Source organism: Helobdella robusta (genome assembly GCF_000326865.2).
Source record: "Helobdella robusta unplaced genomic scaffold HELROscaffold_5, whole genome shotgun sequence".
In the NCBI taxonomy this organism is placed as follows: Eukaryota; Metazoa; Annelida; class Clitellata; order Rhynchobdellida; family Glossiphoniidae; genus Helobdella; species Helobdella robusta.
In genome coordinates, this window is record NW_008705254.1 from 3,261,740 (window position 1) to 3,276,561 (window position 14,822).

The 14,822-nt window shown below is 30.2% G+C and overlaps 1 protein-coding gene across 1 annotated transcript in view; it reads left to right on the forward strand.

Moving 5' to 3' along the window:
- The window catches only part of HELRODRAFT_68144 (hypothetical protein), a gene marked incomplete at both ends in the record, with an annotated part of 50,170 nt that overhangs the window by 7,721 nt on the left and 27,627 nt on the right, over window positions 1–14,822 (forward strand). Inside the window, one exon of the mRNA XM_009026944.1 lies at window positions 10,542–10,739. Within this exon, the coding sequence (XP_009025192.1) occupies window positions 10,542–10,739 (198 nt within the window). The remainder of the gene's footprint in view (window positions 1–10,541; window positions 10,740–14,822) is intronic.

The following is a 14,822-nucleotide window of genomic DNA, read 5'->3' on the forward strand; positions in this document are numbered from 1 at the left end:
TATTATGACTTTTATTATTGCCATCGGTGGCAGATCTGGGGCCACGTCAGTAAAACTCAGGTTTTTTGCAGATAAAGCAGCATTTTATGTATAAATTCTGTCAAAAAATGTTGTGATTAAAAAAGGGTCGTCAGTCGAATTGTTGCCACACTACCATGAATTTTCGAAACTGTTTAAGTTTCTTGGCTCTCCCGACAAAATTTAAGGCATTTTCAAAATTTTGCCCACCCATCAGAGTTTTCTAGATCGGCCACTGATCATCAGTACAAATATTTTCAACAAAACATGGAAATTATGATTATAAAATGGTCATGGTTAACATTAAATCTAATTACTATTAATTACATTATTATCATTCTCGTCATTATTATCATTGTTATCACACTAATCGTCAGTGTCATCATCGTTTTTCTAATCATCTTTCCAATAATAATCATCGTCGTCACTTTCTTTATTATCATCATCATAATGGTGGTCATCATCATCATAATGGTGGTCATCATCATCATAATGGTGGTCATCATCATCACCATGGTGGTCACCATCATCACAATGGTAGTCACCATCATAACCAACAACTTACCATCAAGCCGGCAGAACTCGAAGCATTAATACTTTGTGAATAATGCATTTGGTCGGCAAATGTTTGACTGGGCAATGAAATGTGCCGCAGCATTAAGTTATATTCAACGTACGAATGTATTTATGTATGATTATATATGTATGTTTGTTTGTAATACAAACATACATATGTATGTGTGTATGTATGTATGTATGTATGTATGTATGTATGTATGTTTGTTTGTTTGTATGTATGTATATTATGTATGTATGTATGTATGTATGTATGTATGTATGTATGTTAAAACCAAAACATGATGAGTGACACTGAACCGTCAAACATCAAGTAACAAATGGATTAATACTTTGATTTGTTTATATGTATGTATGTATGTATGCATGCATGTATGTATATATGTATGTATGTATTTATGTATGTATGGGCATACCCACATATGTATGTATATATGAACTTAGTCATATTTTTGTTCCTACTATCTTCCACAATGTTATTCACTGGCACGCACTTATGGTGTATAAACAAAATTATTCCTATAACCATTCCGTATAACGTATTTTCTGTGGTTTGTGTCAAGGTTTTAAACAATGTAGGTCCCAGTGCGTGTGTGAACTCCTTCACAGCTGCTGAACTTTCATTCTCACAAACATTTTGAGTTTTGGAAATAAATACTAAGAACATTAAACAATAGATGTATCTATAATTGAAATTATTAGATGAAAATTATGTAAAACTTTTCGTATCGCCAAAGCAAAGTTAATTATTTAAATTTAATAAACAAAATTTGTTGAAAATTTTTTACAAGCTCGTGTATTTGTTTTGAAAAATAATAGCTATTGAAATGTTGTGTATATATAAAAAAAGAATGAACATGTTTAAATGGAATGAACAAATTAAATTATTTAATTAAATTTTTGTGCTTCAGATACAAAATGAAATAATCCAGCTTAAAAATAACTATTTAACTATTAAATAACTACTTATAGCATATTTAATTTTTAGAAGAATTTTTTCCTTAATTGAACTACTAATATTTTATTTCTGATTTCGCAACGTTGCTTGTGTGCTGACTTCACTGAAATTCATCGGCCATTATCTACTTTGATAAAGATCAATTGAAAGATGACGAGCTTGCTTGCATACAAATTTAAGAAAACCCAGTATTAAATTATGGACATAATTTATAATTTGTGTATATATGTTGCCTGTTGTCCGTTTCAACTTTTCATAAGACATTGTTAATAATTTTTAATTCGATGCAACTTGTGTCCATAGATTTACGGGGCTTTATAAATGAATAAATTATGTGTCTGTGTGCTTTTGGTGTGTGTGTGTGGTGTGTGTGTGGTGTGTGTGTGTGTGTTTGTGTGGTGTGTATATGTGTAAACGTTGGTAACAAAAACACAGTAGAAGAATTTTGCAAAATAAAGTTCAATATAACAAGTTCAACTTTATCCTTCGTGTATTGATTTGAAAATATAAACAAATGATTACGGAACTGGAATCGTTCAATGACCGGTTGGCCGACCATACATGGCTGGCTGCAAGCGAACCTAATTATCGGATTATTGATTGGCTCGTCATCATACATACACTTACATTCATTCTAAATAAATAAAATTAATTGAAGATAAAGAATTAAATCATACGATGAGTATATGAAAATAAAAAAATGTGTGAGCGATTTAAGAGTTTTACAACAGTTGCTAGTAGTTACCAATGGAGTTGGTAAGTTGAAGACGAATCGTTCAAGGTGCCGTTATTAAAAATTTTTCATATTAAAGACAGATCAATGCTGCTAAATGCATATTGTTCTTTGAATGTTTGTAAGCAAAAAGTATGATCAAATAAGATGAATCGAAATTTTTATGGCGATCAAGATATTAAAACTTTATAAACTGAATGCTAGAGTTAAAAATGTAAGAGATACAAAATATAACAAATTTACTATTATGTAACGGCTAAGGGGACATGACTTAAACATTATTATGTCATGAAATTCTGCTTGTTCGTCTACATATTTTGTTTGTTTGCTTGTTAGTTTTATAGTATTTTCGTCTCCGTGTTTGTATGTATTTGATTGTGTCTGTCTATGCCTGTTTTTGTTATTTCTGTGTTTTCTTGTCTCTGTCTCTTTCTTTTTATCTATACAGTCTGTCTGCTTGATTGACTGCTTGTTAGGTAATCATTCTTTCATCTGCTCTAATGGGCATCTAAGAAACTATTGAGGAATTTAAATGATGACGATGATGAAGACGACTTCGACGTTGCTGATGATGGCTAGAATGATGATGCTGATATTTTAAATCTCAAACTATGATACGATGGCTAGGATGATGATGCTGATAATTTAAATCTCAAACTATGATACGGCTAATTCCTGTTGTAATGACCTTAACTTTTTTGGCAATTATGACAATTAGAATTTTATAGTTTGTGATAATCTAGCAATCAAATGAAAATGATGATGATAATGATGATGGTGATGATGATGATATGAGTGGTGATATAAGTGGTGATGCTAGTTGACAATGATAATGATAATAATAATAATAATGATGATGATGATGATGATGATAGAGATAATGATGGTGACGACAGTGGTAATGATGATGATGATGATGATTATGATAAGGATGATGATAAAGCTAGAAAGATTAAAAATAATAAAGAATAAAATTTTGCAACAAATTTAAAAAGGTATTAAAAACGAAAAAACAACAAAAGATGGGAAAAAGTAGCGTAACAATAATTTGTCAACATGCATCAGCTGCAGGTCTACGTAATTTATCGCCCGTTTGAAAGAGTCATGTTTTCTACTTTACGAGCAGCGAAATTTTTAACAACGACATGAAGAATTTAAAGTTTTGAAACATTCTGGCTTTATATTTCGGCATTTTTTCAATTTTATTTTTTCAATTTTTACTCATACAGACAAAAAACTTGAAATACTAAAAAATATTGAAGCCTTTTCAGAGGCACTATGAATGGATGAATAGCCTACATTTGTTTCAAAGTTATTAGCATTGATCATTTGTGAATATTTCAAATGCTTTCTGGATAATATTACAATTTTTCAAACACAAAACTATCTTGCCATTTTTGAGCTTCGCAGGAGCAAATTTTGTGAAAATTTTAGGTGAGTTTTGACAAGTAAAAATTATTTTCAATTACATCTCTTGGATATTCACATCCTTGTTTGTGATGCATACAAACATTACGAATTTTTTTCTTCGAAAAATTTTCAGAAATTACTTTTTAAATCAAACAAAATGATTTTGTCGTATTGTTATATTTAGTTATTTATCATCTAAACTAACATTTTTGAAAAATTTAAAAGATTTAAAAATTATTTAAATATATATACAATTTATACATACAGCCCCCCATCCCATCAGCAACAACTAACTTATAGCAATGAATCCGTATCATAAATTTACAATTTACACCAATTCAATAACTCGAACCAACGCACTCATGCTTGTACTGAGTGACAGAAACTTATAAGAAAAGTTTCCAAATAAAATTGATAAGAGCAATTCATTTGTTAGTAAAGCGTATTCATTATTAAACTAAACAATTAAGTATGAATAAAAAATAAATAATCCGGTGAGTTTTTTTTCATATTGAAATTAAAAGGGACAATACAACCTACCACCATGCTATGTAGGTAGATAAATTTCCCTCGAATGAAACATCTGCTTTCTGAATGGATGGCTCCTACAAAATGTTAAAAGGATATTAGATAGATGGATGTTAAAATGTTGAGAGGGCAGGCTGTTTTAAAGTGTTGGACTCTCAATTGCTTGGTTGATGGATCGGACGATGTATGAAGCGAGAATGTGATGGATCGACGTACAGTTTATGCATGAGCAGTCGCGCATTAACTAACCCTATTATACCTTCTTCCTGTATTTTTTCAATTTTTAAATGTGTTTATGAAACCAGGTTAAAGTTTTACTTTCTGGTTGAATTTTTTTTTAATTTCGTCTTAACGAAAGGACACAAGGAATTTTTTTTCATATTTGTCCAACCGTTTCTTGTTAGTTATTTACCAGCGTTTGACATTTCATGCTGTAAATTGAAAAATCTTAAACGTTAACTAAAAACGCTTCTCTTCATTGGTTTAATTTATTTGCGTCAATTAGGAAGACTTCAAATTAATGGATTTCTTAATCTGTTTTTGAAGTTTTAACTAACTTTTTATCTACGCATGGTAATAAATCGGCAACTCTTCAGATGAGTAATTAAATTTTTTCTAAAATATATTATTTTGTTTACTGGAGTTTCGTTAAAAAATAAATTCACATTTTTCACCTTTTATATAACCAGTTTAAACAGAACAGTCTGTAAGCTGATGTTGGGGATGATTTGAAAAAAGTTTGATGGGGATGAAAGTGATGACATCATTGACAGTATATTGTGATCTGTGTATGTACGGTACGTAACGTAATGTTTAACCTATTGTGGGGATTATTGTAGTGATTCAGTGATTTTGAAGTAATTGATATGCACTGCACATCAATAAAATAATAAATCGCATTGGTAGTTTTTTTTGATCGCCGAATTTCCTACTTAGCAAATAAAGTTTTGTGTGAGAAGCAATATCTGCTAAAAAGGAATGACTCATTCATTTGACGTTTCAACAATTTTTAATTGTTTTTTTATTTAATCTGGATCAGGATCATACGTGTCGCATAAAAAGTATTTGAAGTTTTTTATCATATTTGATTTGTGTTAACATAATTTTATATTAAATTATTAAATTTTTATATTAATTTAATTTAAAAATAATTTATCTCTCTTAAATCAATTTTCCAAAATGTCTCAATTAATAAATTTTTAGATTGAAACATTTAAATAATAAAACTGTTGCCTTGGTTTTATGCACCTGTCTGAATTTAAAATTATCTCCTATCATAAATTATGAAAATCATTGAAATGTGCAAAACTACCAGGTGATTGTATAGGCAAATGGAAAAAAAACTAAAAGCGAAACTAAGTTGAAGAATGCTCACACAATCTAACAACAAACACATCCTCTTCCATATTTGCAGTCATCAGTCTACACATGTAGACGCATGCATGTAGACACATGAAAAGTTAAACACACGAAAATTTGTCAATTTAGCCACACATATCATTATCTGATAATTCGTACATAAGGATAATTAAAAAGTTTTTATATTCTAAAACGCGATATCACCAAGATTACTCATACAAGCGCAACAAGACAGTCTTTAATATATAGAATGATATAGACATATTTGAGAAAATACAACAAAAAGTATTTTTGTAGGAGAAAAAGAAGAAATATACTTGGAAGCAAATTTATTTTTGTGAGTTTTTTCAATCTGTGATGGATCTGTCGACTCTCTGTAGGTCTTTGATTTTTATGTTTCAAATTTAACAAGGTTAATATCGTACTGTCGTCAGCTTACTGTGTTGTTGTTGTTGCTGCTTGGGTTGTAGGAGTTGTTGTTAATATCGTTAATATATTATAATAATAATAATAACGATATATAACGTTATTATATAATAATAATAATATCGTTAACAAGGTTAATATCGTACTGTCGTCAGCTTACTGTGTTGTTGTTGTTGCTGCTGGAGTTGTAGGAGTTGTTGTCGTCGTCGTTGTTGCTGTAGGTGTGGTTGTTTTTGTTGTTGTAGGTGTGTGAGGTTTAGACTATTTCTGTTGTTTTTAAAGTTATTTATGATGACGGTGTTGTTATGCCTGTTGTTGGTGTTGTAAGTTTTGATGTTGTTTTGTTTTAGTTGTTGATGTTGTTAGAATGGGTGCTCAAGTTATTGTCATTTTTGAACTAGCTCTGCAGACTACGTTATCTATTTTTTGAAATATTTTAAAAATACTTGTTCATAAAAAATGTTGTTAATATTTTGATTGGATATCTTTTCAAACAACGAAAAAGTTTTTAAATTTGAAATTGGAATATCAGTCTAAACCCTTTTGGAAAGTCTTTTGTTATTGTTTTTCTTGTTTTTGGTTCAATTTTGCTATTTCATTCAGGTTGTATTTAACGTTATACATGTAGGAGTTGTTGTTTGAGGAGCATAATAAATGGCCCTGACATGATAACTGATAATCTCCCGAGATTCCAAATTTCAAAGCATGGATGTTTTCTAATGCTACGATATGAATAACTGAGTTGCGCATCGTCTGGTCATCGTATGAGGACATTATTCATACAGCTTTCTCTTTCTACTCTCAACGATGTATCGTGAACAATTTTTTCATTTCGAATGACAGAAATTTTTTCAAGTTTTATTTTAGAAAAAAATATGAACAAAAGACACAGTTAATTTTGTATCTTGATTATAATATAAAACATTGTTAAAGAATATGTTAATTTATAATATATAAAATGTAGAATATCAACAAAATTCAATTTTTTTGTTATGGCTTTTTTTAATTTTATACTATTCTTTAAATGACCAGTCGACGAGATGGAACAGTTACAGCTGAAATTTAGTTTGGTGTGTTTAATACTCTCAAGTTATGGTAGTTGATGAAACATTTCCCTGTACAAACGTAATGAGTACGAGAAACATTTTTTTGATATTTTGAATTCAATGGTAATCTTATAAAAACTGAGAATTTTAAAAAATTTGCTAATTGGTCAGCATTTTGATGAAATGAAATGAAATTTGTCAGCAATGATGAATACGAAAATGATTTTGGCGAAGATAAAGTTAAATGATGATAAGGATGATTGTAATGATGCGAACCTATCAAACTCTCAAACTCTTCGTGGTTTGATTTAAATTCTGCAGCCTTCCTTCTTACGTAATTATACTCCGCCCTATTGTTCAAATTCAAAATTGAAGAAAGAATAACATCACACGGTCAGACGCCAGCGCGGAAGTATCCCTTAATGCCATCTGGCGATGTAATTATTTTATTTCTAATTAATAATATATTAGTCTGTCATGGTAGTGAATTGGTGAGATATGTAGAAACATGGATTTTTTTCAAATGGAAACAAATTAAAAATTCAAAAAACAAATTCTTCACAACTTTAAGCCATTCTGTTTTGTTATTTCACTATTATTAGATGATTGTAGCTAAAACTACATTACTCTCATGCTATAACATGCGTCATATTTGGCAATACACGCATTAAATTCCTATTAATTTGTGACTGGAATCAAGCCGATGATATGAAAGCACAGTATTTAAACGTCGTTAAAAAATGGACGATGCCTGTCAAAAAATAAAACTATTAAACAACATACAGATCTTACAATACATACACATGCCACACCCACATAGGCACACATACACACATACAATCACGCACAAAGAATCAAACAAACAAACAAACAAACACAGATCCACAAATAATTGGTTGGTGCTCTACCCATGTATAAAAATGTTGTTCAGGTAGATGTATGTGTAGTTTTTATTCCGTGAATCATTTGACGCAGACACGTTAATTTAAACGGAGCCTAATTTTAACAAGCATTGACAATTTGAAAGGATTACATTTTATCCTGTCTTTGTTTTTCATCTAACTAGTTTGGCTCTTTTAGTTTTTCATGTTTTTGTTTCATTAAAATCTTTTTGCACCGCAGTAACAATATGGCAAATAAGGAATAGTACAAGCACGACAAAATTTTTAAACGATATTGAAATGTTTTGTATGTAAACAACGTTAGAAAAAACTATATGATGTAAGCAAGTGTATTATGTTTCAACGGTTTTCTGTAAAACAATATGCTACATTAATCAAATACATTTAGGAAGAATAGTTTTTAGGTATTTTTTATGAAAAGAGTTTAATTGCATAATATAAGCTGATAACTGAAACCAATGACATGATTTTTAACTCAGCGTCGGCAGAACAACACTAGTTATCAAATAATTGAAAAAGATTTTTCTATCACCTGTCGAAAAATAAATTGAAAGATTTTAAATGCATTTATCGTATGTTATAGATTTTAATTTTGTCATAAATTAATTTTATTTTCAACATTTACCAAAACGATTTCCTTCGAATTTTCTAAAAAAAAAGTTATTTCAAACAGACTTGAAATTGTCTCTGATAAATTTACGACGCAATGACCTTGTTTCTCTTTTTGAAATTTCAACGTAACCAACGTCAGTGCGTGTGTAGTGCAATTGTGAAGGTACACGCAAATTTGAATAAGAAACAGTAAAACTTCTTTAAAATGTTCACCCAGTTTTTTCTCCTCAGGATTAGTAGTTTTAAGTAGAAGACATAAATTTGCCGGAACGATGGTACTTGTAAATTTTTTCCGCTAAGCTCAACATCAACAATTTAGCTGGCGGTCATTTCAGGCATTGAACTGATTTATTGAACGTTACAGACAATGAAAAATAAAATGTTTTTTTTTATTTTCATTGACATTCAAAATAACTGTTTTAACGTTCTGAAGAATTTGTATAATCAGATGATTCTTTTATTTCTGTTTCTTAAACAATTTCACAATTGTTTTCAAACGTTTAAAAACATCATTTTATTATATTATAAAGCCTCTCAATTGTTTTTAAAAACAAAACATCAATGAACACGAAACTTATTTTCTAACGATTGTTGTCAGGAGATAAGAATTTTTTTTTCAAAACAACAAATCTCTGAGAACACAAATTTATATACATCTTTCAAAAGATCATTTCGTTCTATTTTATTTGGGAGCATGTGCAAACTCGTGCATGCTAATTCATTTAATTGTTAAAAACACATATAAAAGTTAACCTTCTAAAAAACAACAACTATTTCACATCATAGAGCTTAATTACTTTCAACACGTCAGTCGCATCAAGAGAAAGAGCAATTCTTCTAATTCCTCAAAAAAACTGCAGATGGCAATAAATATTGTGATGTTTCAAATGTTTGTGTGTACAGCCAGATATATAGCTAATACTCATAGACACCTTATGTTAGGGACTCACCGCGCTTTTTAAATTTTTATAAACTTGGTTTTTCAAACATGGGTTCATAGCAAATCATAACTTAACTTGGCTTTGTGGCTTTAAAACAACTGAATTCTTTTTAAAAACTACGTTATATCAGGTAGAAATCTAACAGTGCGTGCGTTGAAGTCAATCTTGGTTTATAACATGAAACAGATCAAATTTGGATGAAGTCGTAGCAATAGTATGTGAGGTACTTAAATGTTATTGTACTGACTTTCTTATGCGACTCTAAATACCCGTAAAGTTATTTTTGATAGTTTTGAATTAGGTTTACTTTTTTATGATAATAGTTGTTGAAATGCGACGGAATAATAAAAGAGGAATCAATCAATCATGATCGTGTCAGCATCTGCTTGCCTTGCTGGCTGAGCATCGTTCTGTGAATTAAATGTTTGTATTGCTTGATTGCTTTCTATAAGATCTGCCAAACCTAACGACGATTCTGTAAACAAATTTATTTCTGTCAATAGCATTCATTATTGAACATTTGTAGACACTTATTTTGCAGTATTGGTGGTAACTCAAATCTCTATAAACCTAGAAAAAATATGATTCATTGGTAAACATATTTGTGGATCGAAACAAGTGAACCATTAAGATAAACAAGTTTATGTTACAAACGATTCCTCCACATGTTTCAATTGTATTTTTTTTTTATATTCATTTTTCTATTCGCTAAACTCATTGATAGTTTTAATGTTGAAAACCACTTATATTTTATAAGTAGAAACTACAAACTTGAGATAAATTCAAATAGGCAGACCTCATTAGAAGTGGAGTGAATACTCTGTTTTGAAGCAGTTAAAATTGAAAAATTAACTATATAAATAACTATGATTATACAAATTTTTAGCATTTATTTTCCGTTTTGAAACTAAAAAATGTGATCTAAACATCAAATTGCAATACACTAGTGCTGACGTTTTACGCTGCAAAAATGTTGAAATTAATAAAAGAATATTTTTTATAATATGTTTTAATATATAAATAATTTTCCAGTTGCGAAAACAACCCCGACCGAATAATCATAAAAGATGGTTTTGAACCAGCATCACCTGTGATAACTCAATTCTGCAACAGCAGCCACTTCCACGAAGTAACTTCTTCAGGGAGTAAGATGGCCGTAGAGTTTATATCAGACTTCCGCAAACAATTCCAAGGATTTGCCGCTTCCTACCGCTTCATATCACCAACGTTGTTACCACCTTCATCTTCTTCGTCATCATCATCTTCACAATCGTCTTCATCATCTTCATACTTAGTTCACCAGTCGTTAGTGCCAACAAACATTTCAAGAGTTAGCCCGGCAGATGATTCATCGAAGAACAACCACCTCCACCGAAACAACGAAAAAAATCGCAACGAACTCATCCTCAACAATAATATTATCACCAGCAAAATTACCGACAATTACACGAACAAAAACACTAATACGCACAAAAAATGGGATGTAATCGCTGGTGCTGAAAGCAACAGGATGAACAGTAACGTTGGTAGCTACGATGCAACGTTGCACAATAACATCAGCAGCAGCAGTGGAGTGAAAAGACACAACGACATTACATTTGGTTTGTTTTTGAATTGCAAACAATTCGATCTTTGTTTTCTGTCTCCTCTTCGTATTATATTTCAAATTATTTTGTTTCAATAGTAATTTTTATATTAGTGTTTTCTTTCTTAATTTTTTTTTATAAATCGCATGTTCAACGTTACATTCATAATTATTTTACTCGAGTTTTGAAAAAAATAAATAAAGTAATTCATTGTTTCAACACAAACAAAACTTCCACAAGAAAAATCAAAGAAGAAAAAATATGTGGAGAATAACATTATTTAGCGTCACTTATTTAGATTTAGTGTTACTTCTTGCAAGTGTTATCCAACATGTTCTGCTTATTTATCAGCTGGCATTCCTTTGCTTTTTATGACATAACATGCTTTATAGACCACACAGACATTATTTATTTATTTATACGTTGTTGAAAATATTATAGATGTTAAAACATATATTAAAGGATGTTGTTATAAGGTGCTTCAAACTGTACCAAGAACTTATAAACAGTGGAAGAACGGATACATGCTATTTCTGAATTACCAAATCCAAAAATAATGAAATTTATGACAATGCATGGATATGTAGGCGATAGAAAAAGGAAGAATTTATTCTAAAGACATGCTAAAACGCTCGCACGTTAATGCATAAACAAGGTGAGCTATATATTATTTAAATACAGACAGCTCCTGCTGAAATTAATGCTAAAAAATAAAGATATATATATCTTCTACTTTAAGTTAGCGAGCAGGCACAGCTCTTATGATCTGACACAATAAAATTTATATGTTGATAACAAAATCAGAGAATTTAGAAATTATTAAAAAATTAATTAGTGGAGGTTTCATATATATTTCCTTACATATATATCAGCCTACGTATGAGACAATTTCAGAAATGTCAACCGATGTCTTGTAGCTGCATTAAATTTAGTTTTATAGCTGTTGATTTTAATTTTTTGATCTTAGAAAATTACTAAAAATTTTAATCACGATTTTTTTAGCTGACGCTAAACTTTATTTTCAATCAGTTTTAAGACAAAGCAAAACATTTTAAAATGTTTATATGACATCGCTTAACCAGTCGAAACATTCAAATTGAATGATTAAATAAAACAACTGTCAAAAAGCAGTAACAGTAGTTTTTGACTTTTACGTTTTGACAACGTGTCGGAATTTTAATCATTTTGAAAATACATCAATACCTACATTTTAAAGATTTGCTACAACTCAGTTAATCATTCAATGTTTTTGTTATTTTTACAAAAAATTTCCCATTTACTGGTAGGGGATTTTCACTGTAACTGCAATAGAGGTCAATAAAGGTCAATTACACTCTTCCAAAGTTCAGTGAACTGAACTGGTTTATATTTTCTGAATTAATTGTTTGTGGCGATAATAAAACTAACAAAATTGATGAACGAGCTATTTGTTTCAAAACATGACATAAAATCACAAAAATGAAATTCACGAAAATATGATTATTTGAAGATTGTCTTGTAGGTTATTTTTAGAAAATATCTCAAGACTGGGACTAATTATCTTGTCCTCTGGTGTAGCTACAAAAAAAAAAATGCTTGATAGCATGATGTATGATGCGCGTAATGCAATGGAGAGCAGGCCTCGTGAATTTCACATGCATGATCGATGAGATTCTGAAAGACGCGAAAAATTATAAAATTTAGTATGCTGGAATTATAAAAAAAAACATTGAAAGTGTTTGAAAACTATCAAATTAAGATTAAATATTAAGATGACATCAAAATAGTTGTGAAACTATTTTACTAAAAACTCAAATGTTTAAAGCCGCTTATAACCTTTGATTATTTCATTTAGATTCACGTTAAGTAAATAGTTACTGAATATTATTTGACTAAAGAGTCATTATTTACGAACGTTCGATTAGACGCACTCAAATGTTGTTTTGAGAATTTTCAAGAAAGTTGTCCAATAAATCAACAGACCAGAGGAGCATTGCTCCGAAGCATTTAGCGGATTGAGCAATAAATAGAACGCCGGAAAGATGAAAAAATAAACTTTCAGTTGAATAAATAAATTATTTATAGATGGATCACAAAAATGTTTGTGATCAGAGAATTGCAAAGTTATTTTTAGGCATATTAATGTTAATGAGATAAAAAATTTTTTATAGGATGTTTCAAAACTGCGCAAACTCTTTTGCCAGATGTCTTGGAAGGTTTTTTATTAATAATAAGTTAATTATTAATAATAGTATTGTGGTTTGCAATGGTCGGATTTGTTAGCTGCCATGCCAACCACACTCAGCGTACAAATACATATGCAATAATGAAATAGAAATCACAATGATGAAGGTACTATTATGACGACGATGAGGACGATGATGATGTTAATGATGATTAGGATAGTACTAATGATGATGATATTGTTGTGATGACGATGACGATGATGATGATAATGATAACGATGGTGCTGTTGATGTTGTTGATGACGATGATGATGATGTTGTTGATGATGGCTGATGATGATGATGATGACGATGGTTGCTATGATGATCAATGTATTGACCTCAATCTGGAAAACATTGATCGTGGCGTCATTTAATTTTTAACTAATTGGAAAAATCGGATTATGATGCTTAACGCCTCGTTGAGCTCAAAACAAAATTTATCATCAGTTTCATCTATCGTATCGTTCAGCATCTTCATCATCATCCTCATCATCTTCATCATCATCCTCATCATCTTCATCATCATCCTCATCATCTTCATCATCATCCTCATCACATTATTCGTATATCGTTCCCATATTCACAGTCATCGTCAATTTCATTTTTACATTCTTACCGTTATCACCATTACAATTCTCTTACAATTTTTTACATTTTTCTTTTTCAATGGTTTCGAGAAGTATCATTCAACACACATTCGAACATAGTCACTACACAATCAGTACCAGCATCTTTTAACTATTACACTATTGCCCCACCAATCATGTTGTAATGGAGACGATGATGATAATGACATGAAATGTTTCAAATACACCAATGATGGTAAGATATGTTATAACAATAAACAGAGTAATACATGAACATTGAAAATAATTATTGATAACGTGTTTTTGTGCAAATCGCATAAAAAATATTATCAAAAAGCTTGTTTCAGAAACTGTAACCAGATGAACAATTTTGAGTTTTTAGTTACAAAAAGATTGGCATTAAGTTTGTCATGTTTTAATTCATTTCTGACATGCATGGTTTTGAAAGATTACTGAGGGATCACGTACGTGTGAGTCTATTTTTATTACTTTATCCACTCAAATGTCTTTTACATGTCTGAACATTCAGATATTTGCATTTTTCAAACAAAATTATCACCAGCGATGCGCAAAAGCGTTCAAATAGTTCGTAAGATGGCAGAACATTTTTCTCAACTCGACGAAATGAGTTGAATAATGTATTTGAAAAATGTTAGTATATTTTCAAGCATGTTGACTTTTTTCTTATCATAGTTCAAAACCATTATCACTCGTGAACGTCAGTGTGTAAGAAAATGAAATGTTAAACTAGCAAGCAGCAAGTTTGATGGAAATTTAATTTCTAAACGATGGTTCGCTTGTTCATTTCGTAGCGACGTCTCATCTCTATCACAGTTTTTTAAATCAATGTTTCCCAAAATTTTATTTCTCAATATGATTAATTATCTTATGATACTTGAAAATTTGTTTCAGCATGTCATATTAACGTAAAAT